The sequence below is a fragment of the Dipodomys ordii genome, unplaced genomic scaffold, assembly GCF_000151885.1.
Source record: "Dipodomys ordii isolate 6190 unplaced genomic scaffold, Dord_2.0 Scaffold67, whole genome shotgun sequence".
NCBI lineage: Eukaryota > Metazoa > Chordata > Mammalia > Rodentia > Heteromyidae > Dipodomys > Dipodomys ordii.
Window position 1 is genome coordinate 10,539,631 of NW_012267283.1, and position 17,752 is coordinate 10,557,382.

Here is a 17,752-nt window from a genome sequence, read left to right on the forward strand (position 1 = left end):
CTGGGTCGTCTCTGGTCTGCAAACTGCAGGATGAAGATGTCCGCTCCTTGTCGCTTCTTGCTGGTGTTGAGTAGAATCCGCTCGCCCGCTGCGTCTGGCTCCTTCATCCCGGACTCTCTGTGTGAGTGCTCAGTTATGGCCCCGGCTGAGGTCTCTGCCGTGACCCTGCCGCCGCCGCCGCCACTGCGGCGGCTGCTGGCAAGCGCTCAGATGTGTCTTCTTGCCTTGGCTTTCCCTCTCTTGTCTAACTCTCTGTCCTGTGATGGCACACTTGGTGTGATTCTCTGGCTTAGCACTGTTCACTGGAACTCTAAAACTGCTTTCTATGCGAGAGCTTGTTCAGATTCCAGCTTCTCCTCCGCCATCTTCCCGGAACTCGATTTCCAAGAGTTTCTTTCTTCTTTTATTTTTATTTTGGCTGTGGTAAATGGGGTTATTTTCCTTATTTCTTCATCTTCAGGTTTACTGGTTTAGTGTATTAATACTTGATTCTCTTTCTTTTTTTGTCTTTCATGGGGCTTGAACTCAGGGCATAGGTACTGTCCTTGAGCTCTTTTGCCCAAGGCTAGCACTACCACTTTCAGTCACAGCTCCACTTCTTGTTTTTTGTTGGTTAATTGGAGATAAGAGTCTCACAGACTTTCCTGTCTGGGCTGGCTTTGAACTGTGATTCTCAGATCTCAGCTTCCTGAGTAACTAGGATTATAGGAGTGAACCACCAGTTCCTGGCCACTTTCTCATTCACCTATCTATTCTTATAGTGAGGGTTCTGCTTTCCTGAGTGCTCAGGTTCCTGTATATCTTTCTTCTTCTTCTGTGTATAAGATTCCTTTAAGTGTCTTGTACAGTGTTGGCTTAGTGGTCATGATTTGCTCTAGTGTATGCTAATCTTCCAAATCCATTGATTTTAAAGGACAACTCTGCAGGATATGGTAGTCTTGGTTGGCAGTTATTTAGTTGCAGGGTTGAAATCCATCAGTCTATGTTCTCCTGGCCTTTAGTTTCTGCTGAGATGTCTGCTGTTATTCTGATAGGTTTACTTCATAAGGAACTTGACAAATTTTTCTTGTAAGGAACTTGACAAATTTCCCTTGCAGCTTTCAGTACTCTTTCTCTGTTCTGTACTTTGGGCATTTTAAATTATAATATGACATGGAGAATTTTTTTTAAAAAATGTCTATTTGGGTTCTGAATATCTCATGAACTTACATATCCATTTCTTTCCCTACTTTGGGAAATTTTCTCTATAATTTCATTGAATAAGTTCACCTTGCTTTTAGTCTCTATTATCAGTTCCTCCTCTGTAACACTGATTCATGGGTTTGTTCTCTTAATTATGTGTGAGAGGTCTTGGATTTTGTAGTCATTATTGCTCTTTCCCCCTTTATTGCTATCTGCATGTAATAATTCCTCAACCTTGTCTGCAATCTCTGACCTGATAATATTTTTTTCCACTTGGTCTAGTTTTGCACTGAGATTTTTTTTGTCATTTGATATATTGAGTTTTTGATGTCCAAGATTTCCCTCTCCTTTTTTTGCCTCAGAAATCCTATCTCTTTGCTGAATTTCTCATCCAAGTTGTTGGATTTCTCGTCCAGGTCTTGATTTCTTTACTTCACATTATCTGCTTATTTGAATCAGCTTTGAGTTCACTGGCCTTTTTTAAAAAATAGACTTTTGGGGACTGAGAAGGTGGCTCAGTGGTAGAGTGCTTGCCTCGCATGCATGAGGCCTTGGGTTTGATTCCTCAGCACCACATAAGCAGAAAAAGCTGGAAGTGGCACTGTGGCTCAAGTGGTAGAGCACTTGCCTTGAGCTGAAGAGCTAAGAGACAGCGCCCAGGTCCAGAGTTCAGGCCCCATGACTGACAAAAAAATAAAAATAAAATAGACTTTTGAATTCAGTGGCATTCCAACCATTTGAATAAATGTGGGTTTTGATATTGAAGAACTGAAAACTTTTGGAGGAGTAGTAGTGTCCTCTCTTTTCCATTTCTTGTGTTTCTCAGTTGCAGTGGCTATCATATCATCTTGATATGAGGGGCATTCTTTGTGAGCAGCCTTCTCTTGAGAAATCAATCTCAAGTACCACCCAGAAACGAGACAGCAAACCACCAGAACAGCCACTTGTGGTTGTGGCTTCAGCTTCCCCTCCTCTGAGAGCTGGGGTTGAAGCTTGAGGATGTTTCTTACTTTCCTCTGTCTTAATCAATCACCTCTTCAAAGTCCCTTTGCCAGGGTTTCTGGGACAAGGATAGAGTATCTTGCGGTGTGTGTGTGTGTGTGTGTGTGTGTGATCATTCTCTCTATCACTAGTGGGAAGCGGTTTCATTATTGAAAGCAGAAAAGTGATAATGGAAGTCAGAGGAGCATCAGTCTGATGACTGGTACACAAGATGCCAGGTAATGTTGAATGAAGGGTGATTTGGTGGATTCATGCATGCCATTCTTTTGTTCCACCCTGAAATTCATGGGTTCAACCAATATGGCTGTGTAGAAAAGCAAGGGGTGTCAGGTCTTCTTTGCTGACCATTAGGTATCTGTACTCTTTATGTTTGTGTCAAGAAGCCCCTGGGACAGCTTAGATGTCCACTTGTGCTAAAGTCTCAAGTCCTTCTTGACATACACTCACCTTCCCCTACCTGCAGAAAAATGAAGCTGCTAGCTCTTCTGTTGACATCGAGTTCTACACAGCTAATATTGAATCTATTACCTGAGCCCACCATGTGGCTTGTTCTGGCTGCCTGGGATGGCCTTCTTCCAGATCACACACATTCTAAGGGCTTGGCCTTACCCCTGGTCACTCCCATTCCTTGTCTCCCAACCTGTGTGAGCCAGTAGCCTCCAAACTTGTAATGCTGTAGTATTCGTACTTAACCTTCTTTTGAGGTCTTATTGCTCTGGAACAGTGTGGCTGGCACACCTGCATGGCCTATTTTCCTTCCTCTCCTGTCCATGCTGCTCCTGTTTTGGAAACTGACCAAAGAACCATCAGCCTCCTGCTGTGCTTGCAAAAACCCATCTGTGTATCATGTCTGTGGCTCTGACAGATGTGGAAACTAGAAAAGACCATGCCCTCTGAATGTCAGCCTCCAGTTCTCATCCTCTGCCTTGGATACCCTGTAAGACCCTGGGGGAGACACCCTCCTCTGACACTCTGTTCCCTCCTTGTAGAAAAGGGAGTGCCTGGCCAGTTCTATGATTTGATCATTCCTTTCCATTTGAGTGTCCTAAGACTCGTGCCTCCAAAGCTAAGGAGGCAGGAAACAAAGAAAGAAATGAGGCCAGCTTGGTTACTTTCCCCTCCACCATGCCCAGTGGATGGTTCCACTCAAAGTCCCTCCCTGACCCAAAGCCCCAGGCTCCATGATTTGTAGCTCCTTCCTAAGTTCTTGTTCACAGTAGGCAAGTTGACAGCTGCTTCCACCTCCAAGGATTGGCCCTCCCCGTGTTCTATCCAGTAGAGGGTGTGACCTCTTGAGACCCTGATCAGGGCTTGTCTTCTTAGTGCCCTTTTCAGTGAGTAGTGCGGCAGTTTTGTTCATTGTAGCGACGATGTTACCTGGTAGCCTTGCATTTTATCTTGTCTGCCATTGGCTCTCCCATGTAGACTGTCATCATCTCTTCCATCTGTCATAAGCATGGAGTCCTGCTCTTCCAGCAGGGCACAGGCAACACGCCTCTGTACTGCCCTTTAGTCTGGAACCTTCTCATATCCATTTCCACTTTGCTCCTATCCCCAGCCCTCATACCTGCCCAAGTATTCAGTCCTCAGGAACCCTAGATGAGGAGCCAATACTAACAACAGGAGTGCAGACTGACCAAATGTTCTTGTGGCACATTTTGATTAGGTGTGCTCTGGCCCTGTAGAAGAGGGTTGAGGCAGCCTCCATGATTTCTCGTTTCTTCAGCTTGTCAGAAGAAGTAGCTTGACTGATGCAGGGCTGGGCACCTTGTGGAGGCTGACTTCCATGCCATCTGGCAGAAATCTGTTTGGCTCCTTCTGTGTTCCAGGCACTCTCCTGGGCACCAAGTGGGGAAATCTACTAAAAGAAGTTTGTAAAGCCTCCCTAGAGGATGACAGTGGCAGAAATGACCAATCGCCTGAGCCATGCACTGCTGGAGGAGCAAGTGTCTCACTTATTAATCCGAGTTTATAAACCTTTTCTTCCTCCCTGCAAGATGGATGTGGGTATGTCGATGGGATTTGCAGTGATGGATGGGCTCCAAACAAGGCTTCGTCCTTAAAAAAACCATTACCATTTATCGCCTCCTCAATAGGGTTTCTTGTGACCTTCTGCGATAGCAGCTGAAGTATTAGCACTGAGTGGAGGGCAGACAGGGGCTTGTTGGCGGAGCAGCGCTTCATAGCAAAATCAAAAGTGATACTGGTGATTATGAAGGTTTCTCGTGTTTGCCTCTGCCTCATTTTATTTTCCTTCTTCAGGATTTCAGGACATGAATTGTGCTAAGGCATTTATTTCTGAGGCACTAAGGTTTCTACATGTTAACTCCTACAATGTTCTCTTTAAAAGACTATTTTGCATTTCTTTCTAAGATGTTTTTGCTTTTTAAAAAAATAGATAATACAAGAAATACGAGCTTTCTTCTCTCAGAGATACACATAGTTCATATTCTACCTTTTAAGAAATGGGGCTTTGAATTGCTCCTCTTAGTGATGAGTCAAGATCTTCACCCTCAACTTCAGTTTTCCTCTGCTATCATGTTGGTTTTTTTTTTTTACTCCTGCATCAAGACTCTTGGGTAGGTGGAAATGTGGTGTGTGGTTGCAGTCTGTTTTGCTTGGTTTATTGACTTGGTGCCCTTGGCACTTTCTGCTGCTATATATAGCCCTTCCTTATACCCCAACTCTCCGAATGCATCATATCTTCCTTTTCTTTTTCTTTTTTTGTACCAGTCCTGCAGCTTGGATTCAGGGCCTGAATGCTGTCCCTGAGCTGATTTGCTCAAGGCTAGCTCTCTGGCACTTGTGTCATAGCTCCACTTCCTGCTTTTTGGTGGTTAATTGGAATACAGGTCTCACAGACTTTCCTGCCCTGTTTGGCTTTAAATTGCAATCCTCAAATCTCAGCTTTCTGAATAGCTAGGATCATAGGCATGAACACCTATACCAGGCTACAGCATATCTTCTTAATTCTAAGGTGCAAAGCTTCCCTCCACATTTTAATGCTTCTGAAACCAGGATGAGTCTTTCTAGCAGGCAAGGGGATAAGTTCTGGGGAAGATTAGACTCGTCTGTGGTAGACAGAGTTTTGTCTATTTTACAGCTCAGTTGCCATGGTCACTTATTTCATTGGACACCTTACATTCACTTGAATTTCAGTACACATCCAGACTCCTGAATTATTGCTTATGATGTGTTTTGAAAGATGACATTGTAATGAAGTAATGAAATTATTGTGAATGGGGAAGATTGCCTGTCATGTGCCTGGCAAGATGATTAAAGGCAATAGCAATTGCCAGACTGGATCATACAATGCCCAGAATGGAGGGAGGGAGGCAGATGTAACCGACTTCTGTGTCAGGAATGGATATCAAGCTTTATTAAACACCGTGACTGATTTTTTCCAAGAGAAATGGTTTCGTTTTCTCAATAGATACTTAAAGACAAAGGAACCTGTACATAATGAAACAGGAAGTTGTGAAGAAGGTCCCATGACCTGATTTTCTCTGTAGTTCTGCCTGAGAATCGTTCTATCCATTTGAAAGATGATAAAGAGGTCAAGTTCCTACATTTAGGTTGTAGATAGCAGGGCATCAGCAGGACACTGTGCCTACCTGATTGACTCAGAAGGACTGTGAGGATTGGAATCCAAAGAAGCCTTTGAGTATGGTGTTGAAAATGATTTGGATAAACCTATGCTTTTTGCTGGTCAGTAGAAAGATGTATCTGTGTTCTCACTTCAAAAAGAAGGGGGTTCTAATGTATGCTCCAGGACCTCTTGCTATGTCCAATAAGCCAGATACAAGAAACCAATAGTTGTCTAACTTCACTGAGGATATACACAGCATTGTCATATTCACAGAAAATGGGATGGTGACTGCCAAGTGGAAGTGGAGAAAGTGGGGACTTATTTACTAGGAACTTCATTCCTACAAAGATGAAAAATAATTTCCGGGCATTAGTAGCACAACATTGTGAATACACACAATACTGTCTTAACAGGTTTAGATATACAGTGCAGTGGTGGGAAATACCTTCCGTGTTATGTGCCTATCACTATGAGGCATGTCTAGAACTCTCTTCATACTGTAAAGTAGAACCCTTAGATATATGAAAGAGCAACTATCCACCCCTGGGGAACAGTACCTTGCCTTCTGATTCTGTGATTCAGGCTACTCTAGGTATTTCTGTATAAGAGGACTCACATAGTACTTGGATTTTTGTGACTGGCCTGTTTCAACTAACCAAATGTTTTCAGAGTTCATCTATGTTTCAGATGGTCCTTTTCAAGGCTGACTAATGTTCCCTTGGATGCATCCACTGTATTTTGCTATCCACTCATCTGTTGATGGATGCTTGGTTTGAATCCACATTTTACTGATTGTGAATGACACTGCTGTAAACATCCCTCCTTGAGAAGTTTTCCACTTTCTATTCTTTGGGGTTTGCACCCAGGAATGGAACTACTCACTGGACCGGATAGTAACTCTATATTGGACTTTTTGAGTTATCACTGTCTTACTGTTTTCCACAGCAGTACCATTTTACGTTTCCTATAACTTCACGGGTTCTAGTTGTACCATGTTCTCACCAACATTGTTATTCTCTCTACCTTTTGCTTTTTTTCTTTTTAGAGTGACCATCCTAATACATGTGAAGTGACATCTAGGGTTTCTTTCTGGGGTGATGATAGTATCCTAAAGCTGACCATGGTAACAGATGCTAATAATAATAATAATAGCTTTCAGAGGTCTCCTACCACTGCATCCTCTAGTTCCACTCAGGGCCTAGGTGAATTCTCTTGGTTCTACTTAGTTGAGATATGAATTGACATATAACCTCCTCCAGAGAGCCTTTCTTGGTTGCTTGGGCAGGTCTCCCATGATACACACAGTTTTCTGCACTTAATGTGCTTGCTTCTTGGCTCCATATCTCAGCCTCTTTGTCCCTGTGTCTGTCCTGTGTCCTCAGGTCCCTGCAGTAGTGTGCCATAGGCATCTGTAGATTTATGACTATAACATGATAAGATTTATAGTGCTAATATCCTGCCTCCTTTCTAAAATGATTCAAGGCAACTTGAGATGAGGCAAAATGGCAGCCAATACGATGATTTTCAAAAGATAGTAATTAAAACTGTGTACTATATGACCAAACCAGACAGATTCATCAATGTCTCAGAAGACAATTGCCAGAAGCATGCCCAAGTAGACAATACTTTCATATAGGATAAAGGATAAATGTGGGAATTGAGAAAATCCAAAGGTGGTGATGATGACTGGTTACTCACATTTAAAGAGTTAAAACAACTCAATTCAAAAGGGAGCAAAGAAGTTGACTAGACAGTTTTTCAGAGAGGAGATAGAATTGGCCATTGGTGGTTAAGTTCCTGAAATGACACTCTGTAATCAGTTATCATTAGGGAACTGCAGACCAAAACAGCCTGAGATTTCACATCTCATCCCTTAAAAACAAAACAAGCCACATGAAGAATACAAAATAAGTATTGGCGAGGATGGGGAGGAACTGCGTGCTTTCTGCCTTGCTGGTGATAAATGGTACCACTGATGTGGAAGGGAGAGAAGGCTCAACACAGAGACTCAACACAGAGTTACCATAAAACCCAGCAATTCTACTTCTGGATCTGGACACAGAAGAAAGAAAAGCAAAGACAAATACCAGCATTATGCATAGTAGCCAAAAGATGGACACAATCCTAATGTTCATCATTGGATGGATGAATAGGTCAAATATGGCACATGGGGCCATGCCTGCCCACCCACCCACAGAGTGATGTTATTCAGCTTTCAAAAGGAAGGTAATTCTGACACATGCTCTAACACAGATGCACCTTGAGAGCATGCTCTCAGGTGAATGAAGGCAGGCAGGAACAACCTGCTGCTATCTGCTGATAGTGCTATGAGACCCTTGGAGCCATCAGATGCATAGAAGTAGAAAGCTGGATAGCAGTTCCCAGAGACAGGTGAATGAGAGAAAAGAGAGTGGTTGAATGGGTAATTTCTGTTGGGGAAGATGAACATATTCTGGAGAAGAATGGTGGTGATGGTCACACAGCCATGTAAATGGACTGGACGTACTTCAAAATGGCTAAGACTGTAAATTTTATGTTGTATGTAGTTTTGTCACAATACCAAAACAAACAAACAAACAAAAGGAACTTAAAGCGAGATATGGTGGCTCACATCTGTAATCCTAGCACCTGGGAGGCTGAAGCAAAACAATTATGAGTTTGAGGTGAGGCTGGGACTAAAGAGACAGAACCTCCCTCAAAAAATGCCAGTGGCTCATGCCTGTAATCCTAGCTACTCAGGAGGCTGAGATTTGAGTAGCTCGGTTCAAAGCCAGCCCAGGCAGGAAAGTCTGTGAGATTCTTATCTCCAATATACCACTAGAAAACCAGAAGTGGTGCTGTGGCTCAAGCGGTAGAGTGCTTGCCTTGAGCAGAAGAGCTGAGGGACAGCGCCCAGGCCCAGAGTTCAGGCCCCACAACTGACAAAAAAAAAAGTATCAGGGTGTAGTGACACATGCTTGTTATCCCAGCTATGGCAAGAATCATAAATAGGAGAATCGTGGTCCAGGCCAACTAAGGGGAAAAGCAGGACCCGATCTCAAAAACAACTTATGTAGAGTTCTGAGTTCCTACTTAGCAGCTCTACTGAGTCAAACCCCAATTCCACACACACACACACACACACACACAAAAACACACATGTTAAAATGTTAATTTCCTACTTACAGATATTATTCTAATGTGGAAAAATCCATAGCCATAACAGTAATGGCTACTGATCTAATCATGGAGCTGCAGGCATGTCCAGGTTTATGGCAGTTGGGAGAGTCAAGCATTAGAGAGGTCATAGGAGCAGGCAGATGAGAATCACTTGCCATTATACAAGTCAGTCTTACTGCAACTGGGCTAAGAGGGCCTTGAGCTGGGGGTGGAGCCCAGGATGATTCTTCAGGGATGTCCCAGCTGAGGTGGTGGTGTCAGTAGAAGCGGCTGGTCTTCCTGAAGGCTGGTTGGATTCCTCAAGGGTTGGTGCCATATGGGGCTCAGCTTTGGTCTTCGTGGCTGGCAGGTTGGAGGCTCAGCCGTGCGAGAAGATCGAGCGGCCCTGGTGAGTGGGAGGCTGCACTTGGGCTCCGCTGGGGCTCACTAAGCACACTGAGTGCTGCTCTCCGAACAGCGCTCAGTTCTCTGCTGCAGATGGCGTGGCCCCGCTCCAGAACCCTAGGGTCTGTGTTGTGATTCTCTGCGTCAGGCCTGACACAAACTCCACATGGTGTTTTTCTCCCATCCGCTCCCATCTAGTACTCTGGGGGTCTGCTGGGCCCTATGGCTGAGTTGTCAAGCCAGTTGTCAGACCAGAAGTGCTGCAGAAAACTTTCCTGCTCTGGGATCTACCATAGCCGCCAGCTGCTGTGTCAGTCAGAGCATGATCTGAGTGGCATTCTCAAATGTGGAATATGCTGCTTTGGGAACCCAAGGAGGCCTTTTTAGTGGTGGGAGGTGCAAGCTACATAATTGGTTCTTTGCTTTGAAAAAACGTTGTTAGCCTCTGAGATCATGGGCTTCCCAAACACTTCCGTGACATGGAAGGACCCTGATCTTGGGGCCCTTCATCTAAAGACCTCTCAAGTACAAGTATATCATTAGGGTGTACCTACCTTTTCTTGCTCAGCTGGTCCAATGGACACCATGTCCTTAAGATAAAAGACCAGTGTGTCACTCTGTACAAGTAGCAGATGTAGTTCTAGAAGCTTCCACTTGGCCTTCAACACTATGACAGCTCTGGCACCCCAGTCAAGGAGCCAAAGTAGAGCTGATTGATTCATCAGGGCCTGGTCCTGGGCTGGGGAGGGGCATTCTACTAGCCAGCCCTCCCCTCCCCCTGCCCCATGTACATCCATCCTAACTGGGACTATATGATGGCCAGCATCGCAGGTCAACGCTGACTCAGTGACCTTGTATCTATCAGTCCTCAGAAGCTCTGGGGCTTTCTACTTTTGGAGCTTATGGTTACCTAGATAAATTCTTCAGGTCTGTTCTACATGTATTTGTGCTGTCATAGGGGCCTTCTTTATGGACACGTAGCCTCTCAATCAGCCTGAGCGCCTCAGGTCTGTTGTGTCTCTGGACTGTCATTGGGCAAAAGGGTCAGGAATTCAAACAGAGGGGAGAAGTTTCAGCCCTTCTGATCATCATAATCCCTCCCTCCTTCCTCTCTCCCTTCTTCCTTCCTTCCTCTTCCTCCTTCTCTCTGTCTTCCTCCTTCTCCTTCTCTCTGTTCTCCACTTCTTTCTCCTCTTTTTATGCCTCTTTCTCCTACCTCTCCCTCCTTTCCTCTCTTCTTCCCTCTTGTTATGTTGACAGTCTGGCCTCAAACTCCCGGGGTCAGGCTCCTGATTCTTTCCTCAGCCTCTGTACTTCTGGGATGATGGGCATGCACCACTCCATACATCTTTGTTAATCTGCTCTTGATTTTTCCATTTTCAGTTATACAAGTTGAGCAACTCTTGTTAGCTACCCATCTGTCTTTCCCAAGAAAACATTCTGTTCTGTTGAACATCTTCTTAGACCTCTGTGGACCAAATCCCCTGGTGGCTGTAGAGTCTGTCTCTCTTTGTTGCCCTCTCTCTCTTTTTGCAGTTTTTGTGGTTTTGTTTAAGCACAAATAAGATGTACGTATGAGCTGTGCATTCTGTTTCCCTACTGAAGAGCCTGGTTTTGGGATTGGTGACGCTGATGGCTAGTCATACTGTTTTTCTAGGGCTGGCCTTGCATCCTGATACCCCCAATCTCTATCTTCCATGCAGCTGGGATTACAGGTGTGAGCTACCACTCCCCACAAGATGTGGCTACCACCTCTGGCAAGATTTGGCTCTTGAATGTCCTCTGCACTCTGCTGTCAATACCTTTGTGTTTCTGCCATTTGTGCTTCATTTTGACAAAATGCGAATGAACTTCTCAGTTCTGCCTAATGAGAAGTGTGAGGGCAGCATAATGCCCAAGGAGCCCACAGAAGTACAAAGGCCAGTGACTAAGATTCATCTCTGGCCTCTTATTATTTGGCTCTGATTATCACCATCATTGCTGCAGAGTCCAGCTCTGTGGCAGCACTTTCTTGCCCTCAGCCTGATCCATCTTGGGTGAACCAAGACGTGAGGCAGCATTGAGTACCCTTTGATGCCAGGGCCTCTTCTTCACCTGCTCGTCTGTCCCACCACCTATGCTTGCTGGCCTATCCCTGGGTTGTGTGTTCTCCCTGTTGAATGCGTCTTTGAGCTTTGTGGTTTCTTCCTCCTCCTTTCCTGACAGCTTTGGAATTCCTGCCTCAAGCAGCCTAAGTGCCAGAGTAGAAACACTTTCTCTGTGTGCTCATCTACCCTGCGTAGCAAGAGGGCTTCTCATGTCACAAACTCCTCAGTTGCCAACTTCATGTGCCATCCCCTTGGGCCCACCACCCTCAGAATCTAACTCCAGCATCACCTTGTGGCTCTGTGCTGTGTCTAGGCAGAGTCCCACAGCCTTCATCACCTGGTGGCCTTCACAGGCCTTCTTTGGACTGTGGTGTGATTTAACTCTAGTTTTAGTCTGGTGGTCAGGAAGGAAATGGAAGTAAGTCCTGGAGCAGGCCCCTGCCACATGGTCTCTGTGTCACCTGTACTAGGAAACAGCACTAGGCTGTGTTAGGGCAGAGGGCATCACCAATGCTGCTTACTCCAGAGAGTGCAGGAGAACCTCAGCTTCAGGTTTTTCAAGTGCATCCATGTGATACCTCTATTCCAAGTCTTCTCCCATTTCCCAGCCAGAGCCTTGATCTTAGCACAGCAGATTCTTGAGTCTTGAGAGTTCAGTCTTCTCTGGACTTCACCACCCTGTGAAATTACTCCTCATTCTCACTATTAAACTCCTCATCCACTCTATTAAATTACTCTCTGTCCTCCCATGTGACTGTGTCTGTCATGGCCAGTGAGGAGCTCTGATTGTCACACTTCCATCTTTGTGTGTGTGTGTGTGTGTGTGTGTGTGTGTGTACATGAAGATGCTACCTGGGTCTTATAGGTAAATGCTCTACCAGTGAGCTATATCCCAATCCTTGTTTTTTTTAAAAATAAGATCCTAATATGTAGTCCAGGCTAGCCTTGAACTTGCTATCTTCTTGCCTCTGCCTCCTGAGTGCTGCGTTCACAGGGACATTTCTCATAATATGATGCTTAGTTATATGTAGCCTCTTCTCTTTCTCTAGGATGTTAACTATTCCTACCAAGAGCTATCTGATCCTCATTGTCCTGCAATAGTGACTCCCTCTAACTTCTCCCATAGCACATTACTGCCCTGGCCAGAGCCCATCCCATGGCCTGGTGAAAGTGAGCTGTGAGAGCTCCACCTCCTACCAAAGGTGGGTACCCAGTGCCAGCTATGACACTGCTCTTACATTCCACTAACTAGAACCACTTTTTAAACTAGCTCCTTAGGCTGGGTCCTTAAGACAATGAGACTCTGAGATTTGTGTACAAGGCTTTTTCTTGGCCAGGGCTGTGAGGAAGAGCTCTGTACAGGAGTGAGGAAAGTCTGGCTGGACAGAGGGACAAGCTGAACTCTGATGTAGCTGCAGCTGGAGCCTTGGTCAGCTCTACAAGGGACTCTGAGACCAGCCACATGGAAGGTATCTACACCGATGCAGGAGGCTCTGAGGGGTCACCATGGCCTAAGTCAAAACAGCATCTACATCCCACAATCACTTCCAGAGAGACCTGAGGAGCTAAAGAATGATCTCATCATCCTGATGAGGAAATGTGGCAGTTCACTGTGTCCTCCATTGTGATAATCACGTACCCTCACTGCACAAAGGGGATAGTAAGAAAGGAGGACCCTCCAAGGAACAGTGCAAAAAGCCCCACTACATGGCCTTCATCATGGCCTTCAAAGATATCCCCAACCAACCTAATTCTAGGATCCTGTGACTATTACCTATAGTGGTAGAGGGCTTTGAAGATGAGGCTAGTGAAGAATCTTGAGATGGGGAGAGCATCTGGGTCCTTCTCAGAGGGACACGAGAGGTCTGAGTGAGTCATAGGACACATGAGGACAGAATTGAGGCGTGTGAGAAAGGCAACGAAGGGGCCATGAGCCAAGAGCACAGGGGGCCTCCAGTCATTGAGTCAGGCAAAGGATTTTGAGAGTGGCTACAAGGAACCTGCCCTGTCAATGTCTTGACTTTAGCCCCAGAAGACTCGTTTCAGACTTTAAGCCCCAGAACTATAAGGAACTTGAGTAGCTGTATGCTACTAAACGTTATAACTTGTTATAGCAACAAGATAGGGCATTCACTGAAGAATGCGTGAGATTGACCAACACATACAGTACACACACACACACACACACACACACAGACACACACACACACACACACACACACAATTTAGTTATAAATAAATACTTTCAAAGAAATTAAAATGAAAGCAGCAAGATACCTTGTTATCTATCAGGTTGGTAAAAAATCTCAATTCCTTTCCATTGTTAGTGAAGATTAAGGAAATAAGTAATTACCATACTGCTGATGGAGATATTGAGTAAGTTTGTGTGATCTTTTGGAGAGTCATCTGAAACTACTTGTCAAATGACCTTAAAACATGAATCTTTTGATCTAGAAAATCCATTTTTAGGACTTTATCCTAAGGCAGTGTGGTTGGCGTATTATTTATAATCGTGGGAAAAAATAGGAAATATCTTCAATATTTAAGGAGAAAGGATGGTTGAATAAATATTGATTTATCCATACAATATTTATATGATACTTTCTGTATCCAGTTTTGGCACAGAAAAGAATTAGTGAATTATTAAACGGAAGAGGCCAGTCACAAAATACTGTATATAGTACAATCCAGATTTCATTAAAAATAGACATATAAAAATGTCGTACAGGATATGTACCCTAATTCTATTAGTGGTATTTCTGGTAAGTAGTAGTTTAATATAATTTTTAATATATATTACATGTTGGCGGACCATAGTACCTATTTGTTTTTTAAGCCTCTGAGCTAAGAATGGTTTTAAGGGACTAGTTTTTGTTTTTAAAAAGAATATGTGACAGACACCATATGCTCTACAAAGAATAAAATATTTACTATCCAGGCATTTATAGAAAAGGTCTGCTGATTCTTAAATTATGTTTTTATTATCTTCCAGTAGTAGTTGTACAAAGTGATTCTTAATTTTTGATAATGAATAAAACAATGTTAAGATGTAACATAAATAAAAAGATCCATAGTGTAGTGCTTTAAAACAAAGAGATCAGGGCTGGGAAGGTGGCTCAGTGGTAGAGCACTTGCCTTGCATGCATGAGGCCCTGGGTTCAATTCCCCAGCATCACATAAGCAAAAAGAAAAAAGCCGGAAGTGGCACTGTGGCTCAAGTGGTAGAGCGCTAGCCTTGAGCTGAAGAGTTGAGGGACAGTGCCCAGGCCTAGGCCCAGAGTCCAGGCCCCACAACCGGACCCCCAAAAAAAATAAAACAAAGAGATCAGTTGGAAGATGCCAAAAAGAAAATGATAAAATAAAGAAGAGGATGAAGTACAGAGAAATATGTAAAAGACATTGAGCAGTTGCTAAATATGTTGTCAGAAACTTGAACCTGAGCTTCCTAGTGATATATATATATATATATATATATATATTCCATTTATTTCATGATTCTGGGTATTTTTAATGTTTGTTTTTTGCTGGTCCTGGGGCTTGAACTCAGGGCCTGGGCATGTCCCTGAGCTTCTTTTAGTCAAGGCTAGCCCTCCACCACTTGAGCCATAGCACCACTTCCAGCTTTTTCTGAATAGATTTTATAGGAGATAAGAGTCTCATGGGCTTTCCTGCCCAGGCTGGCTTAGAACTGCAATCCTCAGATCTCAGCCTCTTGAGTTACTTTGTACAACTATATTAGGTAATATAATAGGCCTTGGCCTTTGGAGTCCTGATTCCCTTGCTAATTAGTCATATGACCACAGGTGATAACTTTTCTGAACCTCAGATTTCTCACCTATAAAATGATTTAAAAGAGGTTTAAGTAAAAATCTTAGCATGTGGCTTAGTAAGGGCTGTTGGTGACTGTCTTCACCAGAATGAGCAAAATTAGTCCTCACCGTGGATCCTTCTTCTAGTAACTGAAGGTGAGCCTTGGTTGTGGCCAGGTCTCTCATATCTCTTTTCCCTATCCTGGGTCCCTCCTTCTATCTGAGTGCTGGCCTAGAGTCCAAGTGTCTTGAGACTTGTAAATTCAAGAGCATCTGGCCCAGAAGGGTAGGTCAGGTAACATACCCGATGCAGGGAACAGGTGGAGGGGGACTCTCTCTCTGTCTCTCTCTGTCTCTCTGCCTGTCTCTCTGCCTGTCTCTCTCTCTCTCACACACACACACTTTATGTATTACACCTGTTCAAATAGGTTTCAGTGTTGCTAAGAAATATACTCTCTCTTATTTTTAGAAACAAACTATCCTCTTGGTTTATGTTTTGTTTTTCCATTTCTAATAGAAACATGAGTAGAGAGAGAAATAATTTTTTCAGCATAAGAAAAATTACTCCATTAAGTGCAGCTGACACTTAGAATTTGGGTGAAATGGAAAGTTGTGGGACTGTAGTGGAGTGGAGAATCTTTCCCACTGAAGGGGCCATGGGTGCTCTTACCACAAGGGAGTATGACCCACTTTGGCCAGATCTAACTTTGCAACAGATGCCAGAAATTTGGATTTTGAAAATGTTGGCTCAGTTTTTAAGAACACCACTGGGTAGATCAAATTAAATGTGTGTGTATGTGTGTACATGTGCATATGCATGTGTGTGCATAGATGTTCATGCACAGCTACTAGGGCCTGGGAGCTATCTCCCTTAGCATTTTCCAGTCAAGGCTGATGATGTATCATGTGAGCCACATTTCCACTTCTGGCTTTTTGTTCATTCATTGGAGATAAGAATCTAATGGACTTTCTTGTCCAGGCTTGTTTCGAACCTTGATCTTCAGATCTCAGTCTCTCGAGGAGCTAGGATTGTAGGTATGAGCCCTATTGCCTGACTTTCAGTGTATTTTGAACCTGAGTAGACTAAGAGATACCAGTTTGCAATCACTGACCCTGACTCAAGGACCTGCCTGACTTTTATCAGCCACCCTACCTGCCTGGCAGCTAACCAACCCCCTAAGAGTGAATTCCTTCTTGCATGAATTTCCCCACATGTCAGCTTTCCTTGGTCCTTCATTGTGCTCCACCCTCTTACTGGAACCCCTCATTCCTCAGTAGCTTGGGAAGTGTGGCTCTCCAGTGGGTTTTCTGAAGAATTGGGGAAGTGAGTTAAGGCACTATCAGTAATTGGCTCCCTGTTCTTTGGCAATGGAAGAATATTTCTTGCCAATAATTTCAACACTTTTTTTCAGGCAAAGCAACATACGGGGTAATTATTTTTAGATCAGAAATAATTTGGGTGTTGTAATGTCAGTGTACATAAACCTGGTAAGATTATAGGAAGGTTTTAAAATGAGTTTTGAAACTAGTGACATATAAATTAAATGTTGAAATACTTGCCCACTTATTACTCAAAATATCGGCTTGACTGTGTTTTTTCCTTCTTCTTTCTCTCTCTCTTTATAATAAGGCAGCACTACAGGCTGGGCAAGCCTGGGAAGAAGATGTCTATGTGTCTGTGATTACTTTGACTATGTGTTTCCCCTTTTCCCATTTTCCTGCATGTGTCCCTGTCATCCTTGCATATCTGTAGGCCAGAGGCCAGTCTTACTTTCTTCTTCAACCCTAATCCCCTCTAATACCTCCTGGAGACTCATTCACCAGTGCCCAGCTCTTGAGGGGGAAGGGCTGCTCTGGCTTCCCAACTCTCTCCCACATCTAAAGGTCCCCCTCAATATTTCTCACCTGGGAACCAGATCTCAAAAGTGAAGGTTGGCCCAGGACTGGTGGCTCATGCCCGTCATTCTAGTTACTCAGAAGGATGAGTTCTGAGAGTTGTGGTTTAAAACAAGCCCAAGCAGATAACTCCATGAGACTTTTATCTCAAATTAACTAGCAATCTGGAAATGGAGAGTGCAAGTGGTAGAGCACCAGGCTTGAGTGCAAAAAGCCAAAGAAGAGTATGAGATTCTGAATTCAGGCTCTAGTACTGGCACATAAACACAAAGTGGGGGGGGTGGGGTGGGCAGGTACTAGTAGAGTACCAGCCTTGAGTGAAAAAGCTAAGGGGCAGCATCCAGGTGCTGAGTTCAAACTCTAGTACTTTACCTGCATGCACATGTATGCGCACGCACGTGTATACACACACACACACACACACACACACACACACAGAGTGTAAACGGTTAGCACCCTCTTTGCTTGGAGTGCCTAGTGCCTTCACAGAGTCCTCAAGATAAAGCAAAATCTTCAACATCCTCTTCAGAGTCTTGCCTCTATGTACTCACTTTGCCATTCTTCCCTCTTGGGGTCTTTCTTGCTGCCTTACATTCTGTGGGAGCCCCACTGCTCTAACCTCTCCTCATGTTCCAGCCCCAGCT

The 17,752-nt window shown here is 44.1% G+C and overlaps 1 protein-coding gene across 1 annotated transcript in view; it reads left to right on the forward strand.

Annotated features, from left to right (window-relative positions):
- Gabbr2 (gamma-aminobutyric acid (GABA) B receptor, 2) overlaps positions 1 to 17,752 on the forward strand; it is a 352,730-nt gene that overhangs the window by 61,922 nt on the left and 273,056 nt on the right. The window contains exon 3 of the mRNA XM_013023244.1: positions 12,530 to 12,605. Coding sequence (XP_012878698.1) covers positions 12,530 to 12,605 — 76 coding nt within the window. The remainder of the gene's footprint in view (positions 1 to 12,529; positions 12,606 to 17,752) is intronic.